Raw genomic sequence first — 20,183 nt, 5'->3', positions numbered from 1 at the left:
ATTCAACCTTTCCTTTTCCAATCATTTTACTGTTGAAATCCCTGTGGGGGTGAGCATGATGGCCAGGGGACACAGGTGTCAATCTAAGTTTATTCCTGAGACTTGCATGGCAGGAGAGACCCAGTTCCTACAAGCTGTCCTCTAGTCTCCCCATGTTCTCTGTGACGCACGCACGTGCCCTTTCATCTGGAGGGCATCGGTCCGTTTCTGGGTTGTTATGTCATGGGCACCACAGCCAGGGCTCTGGAGATCCAGGTGCTCTGCCTCTGGGTATTGTGCAGCTGGGCTGACAGTTGTTCCTGGCTGGAAATTTCTGGAAATCCCTCTGTGCCACCGTCTTGGGAGCTTTGTCGTAGCTCCTCATCTCTGCCTTTCCCCGTCCAGTTTCTTAGCAGATCTGATGGACAACTCAGAGCTCATCCGAAACGTGACCCTTTGCGGCCATCTCCACCACGGCAAGGTGAGAGACTGTTCTGCTTCCCTTGGAACAGGATTTCTCTTTGAACCGACTCATCTTCTGAGCCCTTAGAGTCACAGAGATTCCAGTTTGAAGTCCTGAGGCTGGATGGGTGGTTGGGAGGACAAGACAATACTCCTGCATACTCTTATGGAACTGTTGTGAAATCCCAGCATTTCTGAACTCTGTTCCTGACCACTTACATACGTGAGCAGTCTGTTTACATCTGGACAGAAAAGGGGAGATTGAGCCTTACTCTGATTTTTATAACCTTTTATTTCCTGAGGGAGGTCTTTCCACGAAAGATTTCATCTTTCATTGAAAAATAATCTTGTGGCTTCTGTGTTAATCCTTTGCTGTCCCATAATCCTCCTTGTTTTCCCTCTTCCTCCCTTCACGCCTGAATTACATGGTGTGTTGGGAGCTTGGGGAAAGGGGCACAGATTTTCCTCTGTAATTGGCAGGTCTTACTCATCTCTTCTCTTTCAGACGTGTTTTGTAGATTGTTTAATAGAGCAGACGCATCCAGAAATCAGAAAGCGCTATGACCAAGATGTGAGTATAACTTGGGCCCGCTCCTTTCCTGTCTTCACCCAGCACTCACATCAGTGCTGTCTGTGTACTACTGCTGTGGGACTGGACTTTATTAATAGGTGGAAGCAAGTCATTTCAGCTTTCTCAGGAGGATGGAGAATGTTAACCTGCAGTAATTTTAGATGATCTGTTCTGCATTTGGGATCCCTCCTCAGTGATGTATTCTGACTTTTACAGTCTCCTCTTTCCTGTCGTTTTATTAATAGCCTGTTCTATAAATATCATACAATTGAGCCTTGTTGTTTTTGTGGTAAATTTAAATGCCTGTGAACAAGGCCAGCAGTGGCAGCTAGTCTCAGTGCAATAAACGTTCAGACTCTGCCAAACTGACTGTTGAGACACGTGAGACGTGAAGACTGGCCCAGGTCTCCTTTCCCCCTTTAAGATCAGTGTAGGTGTACAGCTTAGCCCTCTCTCTAGCCATGGCGTGGTCTTCAGTGACTGCTCCCCACCCCACCCTGCACACTCAACCTTTTCCACACAAGCAGGAACTTTTTCCATCTGGGGGTGGGGACACTGGTCTCATTGTCTGGAATTGCTGTGGAAACACCCTGCTGTGCTCAGTGTAGTTTCCTCCTGGGAGACCCCCCTGAGTTGGGAGGAGGTGAGGGAAGGTGATTGATGGTGATGGTGTGCATACAGGAGAGACGTCTGGATTCAGGTGCTAACATCACTGAATTTTTTCCAGCTGTGCTACACGGACATCCTCTTCACAGAGCAAGAGGTAAGTATGTCTTGGGAAATTAGATTTTGCACACACAGGCCCACTAGCCATAGTTTTGCAGCGAATGGGAGCGGTGGCAGGGGCTTTGCCGTGGCGTTCCCATTTAGCCTTGCCCTGCACTACACTCAGTCATTCCATAGTGAGAAGTGGGAAGGCAAGCTGGAGCAGGAGCCTTCCAGTCTCTGAGTAGACTTAATTTTACCTAATAAGACAAATACTGAGAGGTGACATTCAAATTTGTAAAACTCGACATAATCTTTACAACATCTGGACTCTGTAAGATGCCTACTATGTGCATCTCCTTCAGGGAGGGGATTTTCTGTGGACTGTTTGTGACTCTTTTATCTTTCCATCTGGATCTTCCTCCCCTGTCACCTCTTCTCTTCCCCCTCTTTTATTATCTGTCCCCCTTTCCCCTCAAGAACTACATGGCAGGCTCACATACATACACAGGGTATTTAGGGCAGTGGTGCACAGGATAAGCCATCGTAATGACATTTTTACTGTGCTGAGGCATGCCCATCAGAAATTCAACGTCAGCTGAGTGTAGCGGTGCATGATTTTAATCCCAGCACTTGGGAGGCAGAGACGATGGGTGGATCTCTTCCAGACCCTCCTGAGAGCTACATAGTGAGACCTTGTCTCAAAAAAAAAAAAAAAGTTCAAAGCCTCTGGGGTGACAGAATGAGAATGAGGCCAACCTTAACAACTGAGTGAGACTCTGTCTCAAAATAAAAATTTAGAGATGAGGATATTGCTCAGCAAGTGAGAAGACCCCTGTGTTCACTTTCTAATACTCCCTCCCCCAAAAAGAAAATTGTCTTTGGTGCTGGAGATGTAATTCTGCGGTAAAATTCTTGCTTAGCATGCACAAGGCTCTGAGTTGATCCCTAGGACTATTAGAAAAGAAAAGAAAAAAAGAGTGTGTGTGTTTTATCTACAAGATCATGCCATGTAGAGGCCTAGATAAAAATAATTACACCTGCTACAAGGAGAGACATCAGTGTAATCGGTCAGCAGTTCACACACACACACACACACACACACACACACTGCCTCCCCCCCCCACCTCCCCCCCAAGCTGACAAATGTCTCTGTACGGAAAGAAGTCGTGACCACTGTCTTAATTTCAGAGAGGTGTTGGCATCAAGAGCACTCCTGTGACGGTGGTGCTGCCGGATACCAAAGGGAAATCTTACCTCTTCAATATCATGGACACACCAGGTGGGACAGCCCTTGATTATTTTCTGAGTACTTTGGAATACTATAACTGCCTTCTTTTTTAAAAAATTAATTTATTTATTATGTATACAATGGTCTGCCTGCATATGTCCCTGCAGATAGGAGTTGGCACCAGATCTTATTACTGGGGGTTGTGAACCACCATATGGTTGCTGGGAATTGAACTCAGGACTTCTGGAAGAGCAGTCAATGCTCTTAACCACTGAGCTATCTCTCCAGCCCCTATAACTGCCTTCTTAATATTATTATAATCATCCTAGGATGGGACTCTACTGGGAGAAATTTATGCGCTGCAGAGTGCTGTGGGCAGGAAGAGGAGTATTGGGGTTTGCAGACTTGGCAGTGCTCCTCAGGTCCCACAGGTTAAGTGCCTCAGGCTACCAAGTGATGGCTGGATATTCGGTTTTCAGGACATGTGAATTTTTCTGATGAGGTCACAGCTGGCTTGCGAATCTCGGATGGAGTGGTCCTTTTCATTGATGCGGCTGAGGGGGTAAGTGTGGGCCATTAGAAGCTAGTCCCTTGTTACTGTGCCTCCTACACATTACTCAAAGTGCCATGTGAGCTGGGAACCAGGGAACATAAAAGCTCGTGTGGGTAAGGCTCAGGTTTGCTCTGAATTTAGGGAAGCAAGTGATGTTCAAAGTTGAGATTGTTCAAAGTGAGATTGGAGTTGGAATTGTATGATTCTAAACTGAAAAATTGGGTAATGCCGTTAACTTTATTCCTATGGTCACTAGTGTGATACCAGCAGAGGGAGCCAGAGACACCTTATTTAACAGTCCAAACTCAGTCAAGCATTGTACGAGGAACTCATCCTCATCTATTTATGATTTCTCTCTGTATCCAGAACACTCTCTCTCAAGAGTTCCTTGTAACTGGCTTTTTCATCCTCCTGACCCACCTCATCATGTTTTGAGTACTTACTTATTTTCTTACACACTTTCCTTGCCCCAGTCCTAAACCAGACATTTCTTCAACAAGCCGTGGCTTCCTATATAGTGGAGACCACTATTTAGAATCAGAGATCTGGGGTGCTCATTGCTGCTGTGGTGCTTCACCTCCAGGCCCGTTCACTGCACACAGCTAGTAATGCCCACCCACCCACCCACCCACACATCTGCCACTCTTCTGCACACAGGTGTTGGAAAGGTCCGTGTTCCAGCTGTAGCTTTGTGTGTCTGTGATCACAGCTCCCGGGAAGTATGAGGACTGCTGCAAGTTTGGGGCAGGCTGAGAACACAGAGCAAGGCCTTGTCTCAAAAAAAAAAAAAAAAGCAAAAAAAATGGCTTGTTCATCCAAGCATGGTGGCACATTCCTGTCATCCTAACTACTCTGAAGGTCAAGGCAGGAAGACGGCAGATTTGAGACTAGCTTGAGCAGTGTAGTGACACCCTGTCTGAGAATAGACTAAAACAGGGAGGGGCGTAGCTCAGAGGCAGCATTCCCCAAGTGTACAAAGCTCTGCTTTAATCATTAGGATCACAAAAAGGGGTGGGGAGGAAAAGACGTCAGAACGTCCTTGTTCCCACCCAGCACTGCTATTGTTTTTTTTGCTTCTCAGACCTGCTGGGTTCTGCCCTGGGGATGATGCTTCCAGCTGATCCTTTACCCCAGGCCATTTCCCCCCTTGTACCAAACGTGTTAAGAGTGTCTGTTTTGGCTCTGCTGTCCACAGTGTGCCCTGTGTTTCTCAGGTGATGCTGAATACAGAGCGTCTGATCAAGCACGCAGTGCAGGAGAGGTTAGCAGTCACTGTGTGCATCAACAAAATCGACCGGCTGATCTTGGAGCTGAAACTGCCCCCAACAGATGCTTATTACAAACTTCGACACATTGTGGATGAGGTCAATGGATTAATAAGGTATAGACTCCTGGGAGTGGATTTCCTGTCCTTAGGGGAGTCTGGGTTTCATAAATCTTAATTTTACCCTTGAAGACTTCTGGGAGTCACTTACTTTTTGGTGTGTGTTGTCCTGTGAGCCTGTCAATTCTAACAGGACATGTTGGGTCTCTTCAGAACTGCCTCCAAGCCTGACTTCAACAGCTCAGTGTCTGAACCAGTCATGTAGTATTAACACATCCCCAGTTTTGTAGTCAGTAGAATCTAAAGCAGTTTCACTTTTTTTTTTTTGCTTTGTTTTTTGTTTTTTTGAGAAAGGGTTTCTCTGTGTAACATTCCTGGCTGTCCTGGAACTCGCTTTGTAAAACCAGGCTGGCCTCAGATTCACTGAGATCCACCTGTCTTTGCCTCCTAAGTGCTGGTATTAAAGGCGTGCGCTGCCAATACCCGACAGCAGTCTCACCTTTACCACACACCGTGGCAGGTTAAGCGGGTTATTAAAGTTTATTATTTATTTATTTGTTATTTTAGGTATCTGAGTGTTTAGCCTGCCTGTGTGTTTGATGCCTACAGAGGTCTACAGAGGTTGGAAGGTGTTAGATTCCCTAAAGCTAGAGTTTCAGGGAGTTGTAAGTTTCCATGTGAGTGCTGGGAACTGAACCCAGGTCCTGTGCAAGAGCAATGTGCTGCTCTACCTGCTGAGCCATTTCTCCAGCCCCAAAGCTCACTCTGCTTCTATTAAAAAAAGAAAGAAGGAAAAAAAATCAGGTGCAATGTGGTGACGTATGCCTAGGGTCCCAGCACTTGGGAGGCCAAGGCAGGAGGATTAGAAGGTTGAAACTAGCTTGGCATACATAGCAAGTTCTAGTTCGGCCTGAGTAACATCGAGGGACCTTATCTCAAAAGCTCAGATTTCGGCAGGGGAGATGGCTCAGTGAGTAAAGTTCTTGCTTCGTGAAGACCTGAGTTCGGATCCTTAACGTCCTTGGGACCAGCTAGGTGGTACCTCACACCTGTGATCTAGCACTGCCAGGGCGAGGCAAAGCAGCCACATAGTCAGCCAGTCTGGCCAGTTGATGAGCTCCAGGTTCAGTGAGAAACCCTGGCTCAAAAATCAAAGGGAGAATACTAGAGAATGGCACTCAGTGTCTTCCTCTGGTCTCTGGGTGTGCACACCACCTACACAAAATAAATTAAGCAAACGACTTCCAAAAAAAAAATAGGTTGGGCATAATGCTTCACACCTATAATCCTGGCATTCAGGAGGCTGAGGCAGGAGAATTGCTATGAGTTAGAGGTCAACCAGGGCTAGAGAGTGAAATACTATCTCAAAAAACAAAAAGAGGACTTAATAAGATGGCTGAGCAGATAAAGGACTTGCACAAGCCTAACTATCTATATTCAATCCCCAGAACCCACAGAGTTGGAAGGAGAGAGCAGATGTCATAAATGTGTTCTCTGACCTCCACGCTCACCCCACATATACATGCTGTACACCCATGTAACTAATAAATGAGTCAGTAAATTAAAAAAAAAAAACTAAGCAAGTAAATGAAGAAAAATTGCCTATTGGCATGTTAAAAGAAATGAAGTAGCTAGTTGGTCTAGCTCCCTTGCCATATGGTACCTGCTGCTGAGTGGTATTGGCTGCACTTGTCTTACTGTTAACGTGGGCCGAGTAAATGAAGAAGCTTTGCTGTGTGTTCTGGAAGATTGAGGCCCACATCAGTGAGTATGGGAGGTGGCATAGAATTACACATCTAAATTGCTTTGAGGCCCTTGTTAGCAGTGTTGCTGTAGGATATGGTACTGGATATGGTACTGGATGAGTCTGGAGAACCCTGACACAGGCCATCGTACTCCTTGAGTCCCTGAGCCTCCTGCCTGAACCTCCCAAATGCTGGAATTACAGGTCTACACCTCCCTTCCTGGCTTTCTGAATGGCTCTCAAGTTGTTTGAAAAGTTTGGGCTGGGGTGTAGCTCCATCCTGGAGCTCTTGACTGCTGTGTACAGGGCCTGGGCTCTGCTTTCTACGAAACAGAGTCAACAGGAGTCTGTGCAGCAGAAAGCCAAACAGAATAAAGACAGTGACAGTGGGGAGGAGCAACACTGCTCTTTCTCTCTTTTTCAGTGGTGTTTGTGTCCTGTCCCCACCTGTATACCTTCACCCCTAGAAAGGGCCTCTTAAATAGTTCAGGCTAGCCTGGAACCTCCTGTAGAGCCAAGGATGACCTTGAACTTCTGATCCCCCCTCCCCCAAGTATTGGCTAATATTAGTTTATGTGGTGCTGGGGCTCAAACCAGGGTCTTGCACGTGCTAGGCAAGCATGACCCATCCCTGTATATGCCCATTTGTATTGGAATTGAGATGTCTCCTAAATATCTCCTAAATTGAGATGTCTCCTAAATCTCTCTCTCTGATCACGTTAGATTCATTTGTGTTCTGAGGTCTTTATCTCTATTCTACAGATTTTCCCTTATCTGTCCTGTGTGGTTAGCTTTTTTAAGACTGCAGAATGTCCCAGCTTTGGGACATCAGCTTTTTACTGAGTCAGTGAGGGACTCCATCATTCACGTTCTTGACCAGGCTTTTGGCAAATCTAAGAATCTCAGGCCAGCACCTCCCAGGCTAGAGAATGAAGACTGTGATGGGAGCTGCTGCCCTTCCTCTTGGTGGATGTCAGTGGTGCAGCAGTCTGGTCGGGGTCCTCGCAGTCTGGCGCTGGCTCACAGCAGTCTCTGTTTCAGCATGTATTCCACCGACGAGAACCTGATCCTTTCCCCGCTCCTGGGCAACGTCTGCTTCTCCAGCTCCCAGTACAGCATCTGCTTCACACTGGGCTCCTTTGCCAAGATCTATGCTGACACCTTTGGTAAGCTCTGCCTGCTGCCGTCTCGCCAGCTTCCCCAGTCCTTCCTGCAGAAGGGCTCAGAAATTGGCTTGCTCTCATAGCCCTGTGCTGGGATGGGAGTTGAGGGGATTACTTTATCACTTGTTATTGCCACATTTGGGGCTCCTTTTGGTCTCAAATCCTTTCTTCAGGCTAAGTTGTTTCTAGACAATATTTTTTTAAGATAAAGAATTTTATTTTTGGTGTGAGTTTGTATGTGTGCCCCTAAATATGTGCACATGCAGTGCCCACAAAGGCAAGAAAAACTGATGGGACACTGTGGAACTGGAGTTACAGATGGTTGTGAGCTGCCGTGTGGGTGCTGGAAACCAATCTGGATTCTCTGGAAGATCAACAAGTGTTCTCAACTTCTGGGCCATCTCTCCAGCTTCCTTTTAAGATGGTGTAGGTGTAGGTTAGAGCTTAGAACAGGATGTGGGACCCCTTGGAACTGGAATACAGGTGGGTGTGAGCTATTTTATGTGGGGGCTGGTAATTCAACCCAAGTCCTCTGCAAGACTTGGGTTCTTGATCTCTGTGCAACTGAGCCATCTTTCTACCCTGTCTAAATAACAACAATTTTTGAGTAATTAGGAAGAAGCCAGATGTGGTGGTGCCAGTCTTTAATCCCAGCACCCAGGAGAGACAGGCAGATCTCTGTGTTTGAGGCCAGCCAGGGCTACACAGGGATAACCTGTCTAAAAAAGAGACCTCGTTTTAGAAATAAACATCCCTCCTAGAATGAGACCTCCTTGAGGTTTGTAGGATTTATGCCCATAAAGTACTTTCAGTCCTTTTCCAGGGTGAACAGACTTGCACCGTTAGTGCTCCTTTCTATCTTTCCTCCCATCTCTAGTCACATGTAAACGTGATAGGTGTGATAGGCCTCGTTGAGAACTCATTGGATTTGCAGTCAGCCTCTACAGGCCTCAAGAGTCCTGTATGTCAATGTGAGATTTCTCTAGAGGGTTATTGTTACCCTGATTTTAGAGCTGAGGAGACGGGGCCATGTGATAGTTCTCAAAACAGATAGCTGGGGCTGGAGAGATGTTTCAGTGGTTAAAAGCACTGGTCGCTCTTCCAAAGGTCCTGAGTTAATTCCCAGCAACCACATGATGGCTCACAACCATCTATAGTGGGATTTGATGCCCCCTTCTGAGATAAAGGTGTACATGCAGATAGAGCATTCATATATAAAGTAAATAAATCTTTAAAAAAATTAAAGGAAAAAAATTCACAAAAACTAATTTAAAAACCAAAAATCTAGCTGGGCGGTGATGGTACATGTCTTTAATCCCAGCACTGAGGAGGCAGAGGCAGGTGGATCTCTGTGAGTTCGAGGCCAGCCTGGTCTACAGAGCTAGTTCCAGGACAGGCTCCAAACCTACAGAGAAACCCTGTCTCGAAAAAACAAAAAACTAACTGGGCGCTGGTGCCACACACCTTTAATCCTAGCACTCAGGAGGTATAAGCAGGTGGATCTCTGTGAGATTTACCTTTATATTTATTTTTACATATTTTTATTTATTTATTTATATGTACTTGTAGACAAACACTCATACACATAAAAATAAATTAAAAAGTAAATCTGTTTTTAAAAAGATATTACATCTAGACACCTGCATTTCCACACATCACTGAAACATTGGTTCTTGTTGTTTTGCAGTTATAAACTATGGGTGGATGGGACTGAGAGTGGAGCCCAAGGTAGCATGTACTTAAGTACTTAGTGTGCAGGCAGCTTTGGGCTTTATCCCCAGCACCTACATAATAAGTGATGGATGGCTGAATGAGTAGAGGGACAGTGCGTAAGACTAACATGAGCAGAGGTCCAAGAGGAATCTGTGTGTTCCTCAGTGTCCTTTGTAGCAGCATGAAAAGCAAAATCAAAGGTTTCCTGACTCATAAGGTAGACTTGCTTCATTTCCTTATGCTTTTGTCTTTTGAGAGTTTCACTCTGTATCCCAGGTTGACCTGGGACTCAACATGTTTCCCAGGCTGGCTTTAAACTTCTACCTTACCATGGCTGGCTAAGTTGGTATAATTTCTTTTTTCCAAGACAGGGTTTCTTTGGATGGATGGATAGATGATAGATAGATAGATAGATAGATGATGGATGGATGGATAGATAGATAGATAGATAGATAGATACATGCCTTTATTGTCAGGTACAGCTGAAGGATGGAGGGGAGGACAGTTCCTGTGACCTTCCAGCAGGACAGGCTAGAGGATGATGGTAGGGCTTGACAGGTACAGTGAGAGCCAAGTGCTTCCAGGCTTACAGGATTGGAAGAGGGCCAGTGAAGACAGGCATCATCATTCTTGGCCTGTGCAGGTGACGGTGCATTGTGCCACCAAGGAGAAAACGCCTATTGGAAACAGCTGGAAGACCATTTTCAGGTGTGGTACTACACACACACCTGCCATCCCAGCAACCAAGGAAGGCAAGGATTGTGAGTTCAAGGTCAGTCTAAGTGACATAAGTCCTTTTCTCAACAAAACAAACACTCACACACAGTTTGAGTATATATGTTATTGGTAGAGTGCTTACATAGCAAGAACAGACAGATAATATTGGGGCCTAATGGAGGAGGGTTTGAGATTCCAGGTACTTGCTTCCATTGGCATTTAAGAGCTATTAAAGACTGTGGTGGTGCTTGCAGAACTGTTGAAAGACGGGCTTTCAGGAAGAGTGCACTGCCTGTTTGAGTATCTTGTCAACACTCAGAGGCAGGGTTGTGAAGGGGATTATTGTTCTCCGAGACTGGAAAGGAGAAGGATGGGAGGGCTATCTGCTCACCCTTTAATTAAACATTTATTAAACTTTGAAGTGGTAGGTCCTTTATTGCAGGTGTTGAAGGTTTTATCCATTTTGGAGACTGGGTTTTAGTAGGTGTCCTAAGATGGCCTTGAACTTGGAATCCTCCTGCCTCAGTCTCTTGAAAAAGATTACAAACCTGCATTACAATACACAGTCTTCTTGCAACTACTTAAGAAGCTGTTGAAGTTGAGAGGGTAGTTTAGTGGTAGACCACCTGCCTAGCAAGCATGAGGCCTTGGGTTTAGTCTCCTGCGCTCCAAGTTTAGTCCAGTGGCAGTTATACAACACTGTAAGAACAGCTGTAAAGGGCATGGCTGGAGGAACAGTTTACAGGGTCAGGGAAGGTTTGATAAGTGGTAAAGTAGGAAAGAAGAGGCAGGGATGGGACTCAGTTGGCAGAGTATATAGCATGCAGGAAGCCTGGATTTGATCCTCAGTAAAACGGACATGGTGGTACATACGTATAATCTCAGCACTTGGGAGGTAGAGGCAGGAGGATCCAAAGTTCAGGGTCATTCTTGGCTACATAGTGAGTTCAAGCCAGCCTGGGCTACATGAGACTCCTTTTTAACAGTGCAAATGGAAAATGCAGTGTCTGAAGAGCAGGAAGGAGAGCTGTATAACTGGCAGGAGAGATGGGTTTGGCCCTTGTGTGCCATGCAGCAGTAGCTGCAATGCGAGAAGTCTGGAGAGGAAGTGTGGCTTTGGGAAAGGAGCGTGCATTTCCTTTGTGTCTGCCATCAAGTAAGACTGTAGGAGTTAGGTGGCACTCTCTGCTCTAATTGAATGCAGCTTCAGGAGCTCTCTGCTCAGAGGAGGATTTTGTTGTTTTGTGAAACTGGGGGTTGAACCCTAAATAGGGACTCATACATGCTAGGCACGGGCTCTGATACTACGTAGTATTCCCCTCCCTGGGTCAAAAGAGAAGGAATTTTAAAAGCCACGGCTGCTTGGTTCAGTCTGATCAAATTTCACATTGCAGTTAAACTGAAAATACTAATTAGTAAAAGATGAGACAGGTAGCTGTGGTGTCGCATGCCAATAGGGTATACTGAGGAGGTAAGGATAGGCAGATCCTATGTGTGAGTTCCACACCAGACAGGGCTACACAGTGAGACACTTTGTTCAGAAAGAAAGGATGGCTTCAGTGTTTACTCCCCAGGTTGGTTAACTCCTGGGGGTTAGGGGTCCACTCCGTGGCACCTTGTGATGACCCTGCAGCTAGAAGATGGTTCACATGGGTTTCAGAAAGGATGGATGCAACTGCAGACGGGATGTAGATATCCCTCCAGAGGACACAGGCCATGCCTCTGTTCATAGCTTGGTCCTCTGCCTAGGCCTAGGAAGTACCCTTGCACTTAGAAGATGCCTGGGTTCTCCTTCTGCCTCTGCTAAGGCCTTGTCTCTTTGAGCCAGTCCTGTCCTCTGTGCCTCAGTATCTGGCTGTCTAATTAAAAGGAAGTGTCTAGACCTTGGGAGGAAGGTGCTTTCACAACTTGCAGCACCTAAAACAGAATTTTGAACTATCCTGTCCTAGGAAAATTGTAATTGTGTGGCTTCCTCTATAGGTGACATTAATTACCAGGAATTTGCTAAAAGACTCTGGGGTGACATCTACTTCAATCCCAAAACGTAAGTATCATGTGGGGCATTGCTTGTGTGGACTGGTGATGACTTGCTTTTATCTTATGCATGAACTGCCATCTCTGCAGCTTGGAATGCTTGGTCTCTTGAGCTTAGTGGAGGGAGAGCCCCCCCCTTACCTCCCAGGTCTTCAAGGCCAGGTCAGACGTAGCTGTGAGTCCTCTCAGGATCCATTTAGAAACTGTGATCACCTAGAGTCCTCCCTCTGCTCGGCTTCTATTCATATTTAGAACTTAGGCAATGTACCCTTGGGATAAGTCACATTTTTCCTCCTTGGTCACTCACACTTCTTTTTCTCTTTAGGAGAAAGTTCACAAAAAAGGCTCCAACCAGCAGCTCCCAGAGGAGCTTTGTGGAGTTTATCTTGGAGCCCCTTTATAAGATCCTTGCACAGGTGAGTGATGGGCCACCTGCTTCAGGTCTGCCTTAAATCTGCTAGGTCGTCACTTCTTTGTTTTTATTTTGTGTTGGGAGGGTGTGAGGATGTTTGCATGGAATGTGTGTTCATGAGCAGCTGCATATGCATATGCATACATGTGCATACATGTGTGTAGGCCAGAGGTTGGTGTCAGGTGTTAGTCCCAACCTAGTTTTTAATGAGACAGTTTAATCTGGAGCTCACCAGTTGACTACCTGCTTGGCCAGCAAGCCTCCACATTCCCTCAGTGCTGGGATTAGACATCTATGCAGGCATGTCCAGCTCTATAGGTGGGTATTGATCCCAGCTCTGGTCCTCGTGCCTGCACAGCATGTTCTTTACATGCCCATCTCCCAGCCCCGTTATCAACTGTTTAGTAATCACCTTTGAGCACTCAGGAGGTAGAGGCAGGTGGATCTCTATGAGTTTGAGGCCAGTATGGTCTATGAGTAAATTCCAGGACAGCCAAGGCTACACGGAGAAACTCTGCCACAAAAAACAAACCCGTTTGAGCAGTGTCACCCTAGATCTCTGCGTTCAAGGCCATCCTTATCTAATAGGAAGTTTCAGAACAGTAGGGTTAGAGAACCCAAGAAAACTTCAAAACCTCTGAGAAAGCTTAAAAATGACTTGATGAGCCGGGCGGTGGTGGCGCACGCCTTTAATCCCAGCACTCGGGAGGCAGAGGCAGGCGGATCTCTGTGAGTTCGAGACCAGCCTGGTCTACAAGAGCTAGTTCCAGGACAGGCTCCAAAACCACAGAGTAACCCTGTCTCGAAAAACCAAAAAAAAAAAAAAAAAAATGACTTGATGGTTAAAGTACACTGTTGATCTTGAGTTCACTTCCCAGCACCCATGTTGCGCTACTCACAAACATCTGTAATTCCATTTCCAGGGCATATGGTACCTTCTTCTGGCCTCCATGGGTATCTGCATGCATATGGTACACCACATACATAATGTTCGGTGCATTTGTACATACGTGTAAAATAAAAATTTTAAAGAAGTTTAGGAGTCTTGGACTGTAGCTCAGTGCAATAGAGTGCTTGCCTGTCAGATACAAAGTCTAGGCTTTAATTCTTAACACCACATAAAACTAGGTGTGGGGTCATATACCTATAATCCCACCACTTGGGAAGTAGATACATAGGATCAGAGCATCTGTTCATGGTCATCCTACCTCCTTAGTGAATTTGAGGCTAGCCTTGACACCTTGAAGCCCTGCCCCTAAAAAACAAGGGGCCTGAAGGGGGGTGGTTCAGCAGTTAAGAATACTTACTGCTCTTACTGAGGACCTGAGTTCAGTTAAACACCCATGTCCACAGGTTCACAACTGCTCTTAACTTTAGTTCTAGAGGGGTGTGATGCCCTCTTGTGGGCCCTGCAGGCACCTGCATGCATGTGGTGCACATAGCCATGCACATAAATCACATTTTAGATAGGAAATACTGTAATACTCCTGAAATGTTTCAGCCAAGTGTGCTAGCACACTCCAGTAATTCTAGCACCTAGGAAAAATGGTAGCAGAAAGATTAAGCTACAGAGTTCATTCTAGACCAGCCTAGGCTACATGAAACTCTGTCTCTAAAAAAAGATTGTTTTGAGACAGGGTCTCATTATATAGCCATGGCTGGCCTGGAACTCCCAGGAATCAGCTTCTCTCTGCCTCCTGAGTGCTAGGATTAAAGGAGTAAGCCCCTACATTCAGCGAAGAAAGGTGTTTATTATAGCATTATCTATAACTGCATGGAAAGGAAAAACTTAGAAATAAGCTAAATGTTTATATCATTGAAAACCTGATTAAGTAAATCATGGCGTCTCATAAAATGAAGTGTTTTGCAGTCACTAAAAGAATGCCTGTTGGTTTGTTTATTTGTTTGGTTTTAGTTTTGTTTTTGTTTAGTTTGGTTTTTTTGAGACAGGGTTTCTCTGTGTAGCCCTGCTGTTCTGGAGCTCAAAGAGATCCGCCTGCCTCTGTCTCCCGAGTGCCAGGGTTAAAGGTGTGCGCCACCACCACTGCCCAGCCTGTTTGGTTTTTAGAGTGCTTGTAAGAGCTTCACAATGGCTGTCTTGATTTTCTGTGTGTGTTATGGGAGGTTAGTAAGGATGTTGTCACCTGATCGTGAAGCTTAGAGTCTTAGGTGCTGAGGGACTGGAGCAAGAGTTCTAGAAGGTAAAGGCCAGCCTGGGCCACTGAGTTAGCTCAAAGATAGCCTGGGCATCTGAGTTGTCCAACTCTGCCTCAAAACAAAAGTAAGAACAGGACTTGGAAAAAAGCTCAATGTTGAAATCATTGGAACCTGAGTAAGTGAATCATAGTGTATTTCTGAAGCATCTGCCTCACGGTGAGAGTCCCTTGTGTCCGCAGTACCACACAAGAGAGAGGGAGGGAAAGGAGGAGGGCCAGTTAGAGTTTAAGTAGAATGTAACATGCTTCTGTGAGTTTGTGCTAAAGTGCAGAGCTGAAAAGTTGAAAATATCATACAGGAATTTTCATGCAAACCTTTCTTCCAAGACAGTAATACGATATGCAGGTTGGTGTTTAATCAGGTGCTGTGTCCAGAGACACACATACATGCGATCAAGCGTGTGTGGCCGTTCCAGCCCACAAAAGAGGAAAACACAGCAATAGAATAAAATGGCTCAAATTTATCAGTGCTTAAAAAAAACCCTTAGTATCTCATGGCAGGCTGGAATGGATTAATAAAAGAAATTTACAGAATCTGCCTCCATGGTGAGACCTTGAGTCTGCAGAGTATGATTTAGTTAGGCCCTGTCCTGACAGGTGGCCTTTTTTGGTTCCTTTCAGTATGGGCCTCTAAATCTGGGCAGTCTTTAAGTAGGAGGGGTAAGAGATTTCTTGAGTGGCCTTAATACTGCTTGTCAGACGCCAGGGGGCAGCACTGACAGTAGTCAAACAATTCTTAGTTTTTGGGGTATGTGGAAACTTAACCAGGTTAGCTTCACTCCTGAAGGCTAGGTAGTATAGATTCATTCCTCCAAACCAAACTACTCTTGCCAAGAGCCCTCCGTGAAGAAGACTGCGTAAGGTTTCTCTTTGGCTCCTCCGCCATGTGTAGTGCCTCACTAGGACGGTCACTACAGAGCTGAGCCAGTGCCTTCTCTCTCATAGGTGGTGGGTGATGTGGACACCAGCCTGCCAAGGACCCTGGACGAACTTGGCATCCACCTGACCAAGGAGGAGCTAAAGCTGAACATTCGCCCTCTGCTCAGGCTAGTCTGCAAAAAGTTCTTTGGCGAGTTCACAGGTAATAAATAGCCCAAGGCCCTTGACAATACTCTCCTCATCCGGGCATCGGGGTTCACACCCACAGTCCTACAAGTTGGCAGTTAAATTAGGAGTTCACCGGACACTCTAGGCCACAGGATACTACAGAAAATAAACAACAACAAAAGCAGTGTCGTGTGTCCTCCCACAGCTTGCCTCAGGCACAAGTCCCTGCAGGACCAACTACAGTGGACTTCCCCAGCTGTTTTCTTTAGTTGTTTCTTGTGTTGGAAAAAGAGAGTTAGGTTTCTGCCATCAGGAGAGTCAGGTGGGTGGCAGGCCATGGGCTCTGGTTTTACAGGATCAGGCAGGAGGTGGATGCTGAGGGAAGTAGCGGGGAAGGCACAGGCGAGGACTCAGGAGATGTTTGGTTTTCTTCATCACTGTGACAACACCTGACAGAGACAGCTGATTGCGACTCGTGCTTTAAGAGGGTGCAGCATTGTGGAGAGGAAGACATGGTGGGTTCATGGTGATGAGAGTGGGCAGCCAGGCCTCCTTACAATTTCACAAACCAGGAAGCAGCTTGAGCTGGGGGTGGAACTCAGAACCTGTTTTCCAGTCACCTACTCTCTCCAGAACCTGTTTTCCAGTCACCTACTCTCTCCAGCCAGGCCCACCTCCTTAAGGTTCTGCAGCCTCTCCAAACAGTACCCCACCTGGAGACTGAGTTCAAATGGGAGCGTGTGGGAGACATTTCATATTGTCCACACAGGGGTGTGGTTTCAGCCTCTGTCCTCTGAGCTTCTTTCTGTTCTGTGGAAGCCGATGCCAGAGCAGGAGGAGCACTGAACTATCTGAGGAAAGGCCTGAGCTTATTTTTGTTTGTTTGAAGATAGGGTCTCATTATCCAGGCCTGGCTGTCTTGGAACTCATTATATAAACCAGGGGGAGGGGGGCGCCGAGACCAGCCTGGTCTACAAGAGCTAGTTCTAGGACAGGCTCCAAAGCTACAGAGAAACCCTTTCTTGACAAAACAAACAAACATAGCTGTAAAATAGGGTGTGATGATGCATGTCTAAGCTCAATACTCAGGAGGCAGAGGCAGGCAGATCTCATGAATTCAAGACCAGCCAAGTCTACAAAGGGAAGTCCAGTCCTGCCAGGGTTATATAGTGAGAACCTATCTTAGAAAGTATGAGTAGTAGAGGGACAAGGAAAGGGTCCTCAGCAGCCATTGATTCTCAGGCTGGTGGAAATTAGGTGTTTGAACCTTTTAAAGATCATAATAGCCCTAGACTGGCCATTAGTCTGAAGATACTGGACACACATCAAAGCAGATGCTCCTGGAACCAGGACTGTGGCTCTTTTGTAGACCTCTCGGTTTCATCTTCAGACAGAGAAGAAAAAAAGATTTTAGCATTCCCAGTATCCGAATGAGCATCTGTTTCATGGCTTTACTAATCTGTTAGGGAAACAGTAACCTATTGAGTATAGATGTGCAGTGTTTCTCAGAGGGCAGCTGGCCCCCTGAGGCCCATCCTAAGTGAGCATAAGGAATAAGGCGCTTTCCTGGCTCAGTGTCAGTACTCGGTAAATACATGGCTTCAGTAGAGTAGGAATCTCTGTGGCCGTGGCTTACTTAGAGTCTTTAAACTTTATTGTCAGGGGCTGGAGAGATGGCTCAGAGGTTAAGAGCACTGGCTGATCTTCCAGAGGTCCTGAGTTCAATTCCCAGCAACCACATGGTGGCTCACAACCATCTATAATTTGATCCGGCTCCCTCTTCTGGCATACAGACTGAACACTGTGTAATAATAAATAAATATTTTTAAAAAAAAACCTTTCTTGTCAGCTGGAGTCTACAGAATTATGTCTCACTGAAACCTACTTTTCGTTTAGTGGTTTTTCTAGACAGGGTTTCTTTGTGTAATAGTCCTGGTTGTCCTGGAACTCATTCTGTAGACCAGGCTGGCCTCGAACTCACAGAAATCTGCCTACCTTTGCCTCCCGAGTGCTGGGATTAAAGACATGTGCCACCGCCGAGCTTGAAACCCACTTCTTAAATTTCTCTGACTTGGTGTGACTCCAAACATGTGTGTTTGCTCTTCATAGGAAATTGACTTCCCTAGAAGTTAACACTTCGGGTTGAGCCTACTCTTTCCGTCCACTTCCCCTGCCAGAGTGTGCAGCAGTGCAGTAGTGTTAATGGCTTCCTCTTCTCCCTCCAGGCTTTGTGGACATGTGTGTGCAGCACATTCCATCTCCAAAGGTGGGCGCCAAACCCAAGATCGAGCACACCTACACTGGCGGCGTGGACTCCGACCTTGGCGAGGCCATGAGTGACTGTGACCCAGATGTAAGGAAAATGTTTTATTTATGGCAGAGGTTTTCACTCTAACTCGGGCTGGCATTACATTCTCAGGAGTCCTCCTGCGTCAGCCTCCCTTATGCTGGATTGCTAGTCTGTACCACCTGTCAGGGATATAGTAGCATGTGTATTTTTGTTGTGTCCAAATCTGTTGGCCCTTCATAGAGGAAGGGAAATGCAGAGTTGGGAGTTTCTCCAGGAGTCCACATCGTCCTTAGCTTGGCCTTTCTCCTCATAGCTCCTGCACTGCTGTCGGGGGAAGGTGTATTCCCTTCAGGCCTTACGGGGCTAAAGCTCTTCTGTGTCCCCTCCGCCAGGGTCCCCTGATGTGCCACACCACTAAGATGTACAGCACAGATGACGGAGTTCAGTTTCATGCCTTTGGTCGGGTGCTAAGTGGCACCATCCACGCTGGGCAGCCTGTGAAGGTGTTGGGGGAGAACTACACTCTGGAAGATGAGGAAGATTCCCAGATCTGTACCGTGGGCCGCCTTTGGATCTCCGTCGCCAGGTACTGTACTCCTGACCAGAACTACAAGGACACATGGGGGCTTTTGTTCTGGGGCTGTCACGGGTGTTAAGAGGAGTCCTACCTGGTTGGTACAGTACCGCGCGAGATGACCCCACCCCTGGCACATCTGTCCACATCTAGTTCTTAAGGTTTCCAGGGCTGAAGGGCGACTCCTGTTGGAATGTCAGGAGCTTTCCTTTTGAGTTTTGGGTGTCTGGAGTAAAGCTTTTTTCAGTAGGATTTCTATTTTTACTTTTTTCCCTTTTTAATGTGGATGAGTGTTTTGCCTGGTTGTATGTTTGTGTACCATGTGTATGCTTGCTGCCCAAGCAGGCCATAGAGGCTTTGGATCCCCTGGAACAGGCGTTATAGACAGTTGTGAGCCTCCATGTAAACTAAGGTCCTCTGGAAGAGCAGCCAGTGCTCTCAACTGTTGGCTCATCTCTCCTTTATCACTTTTCATCTCTTCCTTGTCCCTTAACGTACTGCTTAGGCTTCTTCCCAAAAGCAGTTGTTCAGATGTCTGCTGTCTGTTTTCTGACTGAGTCTCTGGAGTTCCCGGTGTGCTTGATCAGACTTAGCAGGCTTCTTCCCAAAAGCAGTTGTTCAGATGTCTGCTGTCTGTTTTCTGACTGAGTCTCTGGAGTTCTCGGTGTGCTTGATCAGACTTAGCATGGGCCTTCGGGCTGTTGTCATCCGATAACAAACAGAACCAGAGCAACCCTGGGGAATGTGGCTGCCTGCCGTGTCTCAGCAATGGCCCCTTTCTCTCCTTCACATCCACCCTTTCTCTGGAAGGCAGAAGAAAATTGAAGCGTTCAGAAATTAAAATATCTGGCCAGGCAGTGGTGGCGCATGCCTTTAATCCCAGCACTTGGGAGTCGGAGGCAGGCAGGTCTCTGTGAGTTCGAGACCAGCGTGGTCTACAAAGTGAATTCCAGGACAGCCAAGGCTATTACACAGAGAAACCTTGTCTTGAAAAACCAAAAAGAAAGAAAGGAAGGAAGGAGGGAGGTAGGGAGGAAGAAAAACGAAATTAAAAATATCTTTGGGGTTGGCAGTCCCTTATATTAGATAAATCTTAGAAATGGCCTTTTTTATTTTTTGTTTTGTGATACAGGGTCTTGCTATGTAGCCCTGGCTGTCCTGGAATTTACCATGTAGACCAGGCTGGCTTCTAGTGCACAGAGGTCTAGCCAGGCAGTGGCTTTTTACCAGGAGTCTCCACTTGGAATGAAGCTTTCCCATTACATCCTCATACACCACATGGTCGCCTCGCACTTGTCCTTGTGCCTGTGGGACTGCTCATCACTGCTCTCCCTGCTAGAGAGGATCCGCGCTACTCCCCTGCTCCTGGCTCTGTGCCTGGTGTGTAGCGGTTGCTTGGTGCATTTTTATGGAGTGAACGCTCTGACAAGGTTCTATGCTTGTTTACT

General features: G+C 46.4%; 1 protein-coding gene across 2 annotated transcripts in view; it reads left to right on the top strand.

Moving 5' to 3' along the window:
- Eftud2 (elongation factor Tu GTP binding domain containing 2) overlaps positions 1-20,183 on the top strand; it is a 41,954-nt gene that overhangs the window by 14,157 nt on the left and 7,614 nt on the right. For both annotated transcript variants that reach the window (XM_041635680.1, XM_041635679.1), the window contains exons 5-16: positions 385-460; positions 947-1,012; positions 1,740-1,775; positions 2,909-2,999; positions 3,428-3,510; positions 4,716-4,882; positions 7,611-7,735; positions 12,143-12,206; positions 12,522-12,612; positions 15,770-15,905; positions 18,097-18,224; positions 18,554-18,747. In XM_041635680.1, the coding sequence (XP_041491614.1) occupies positions 385-460; positions 947-1,012; positions 1,740-1,775; positions 2,909-2,999; positions 3,428-3,510; positions 4,716-4,882; positions 7,611-7,735; positions 12,143-12,206; positions 12,522-12,612; positions 15,770-15,905; positions 18,097-18,224; positions 18,554-18,747 (1,257 nt within the window). The remainder of the gene's footprint in view (positions 1-384; positions 461-946; positions 1,013-1,739; positions 1,776-2,908; positions 3,000-3,427; positions 3,511-4,715; positions 4,883-7,610; positions 7,736-12,142; positions 12,207-12,521; positions 12,613-15,769; positions 15,906-18,096; positions 18,225-18,553; positions 18,748-20,183) is intronic.

Source organism: Microtus oregoni, unplaced genomic scaffold, assembly GCF_018167655.1.
Source record: "Microtus oregoni isolate MIOR12 unplaced genomic scaffold, Mior012 000048F_ref0000485, whole genome shotgun sequence".
NCBI classification, from domain to species: domain Eukaryota; kingdom Metazoa; phylum Chordata; class Mammalia; order Rodentia; family Cricetidae; genus Microtus; species Microtus oregoni.
This window is presented reverse-complemented; position numbering and strand designations above follow the sequence as displayed.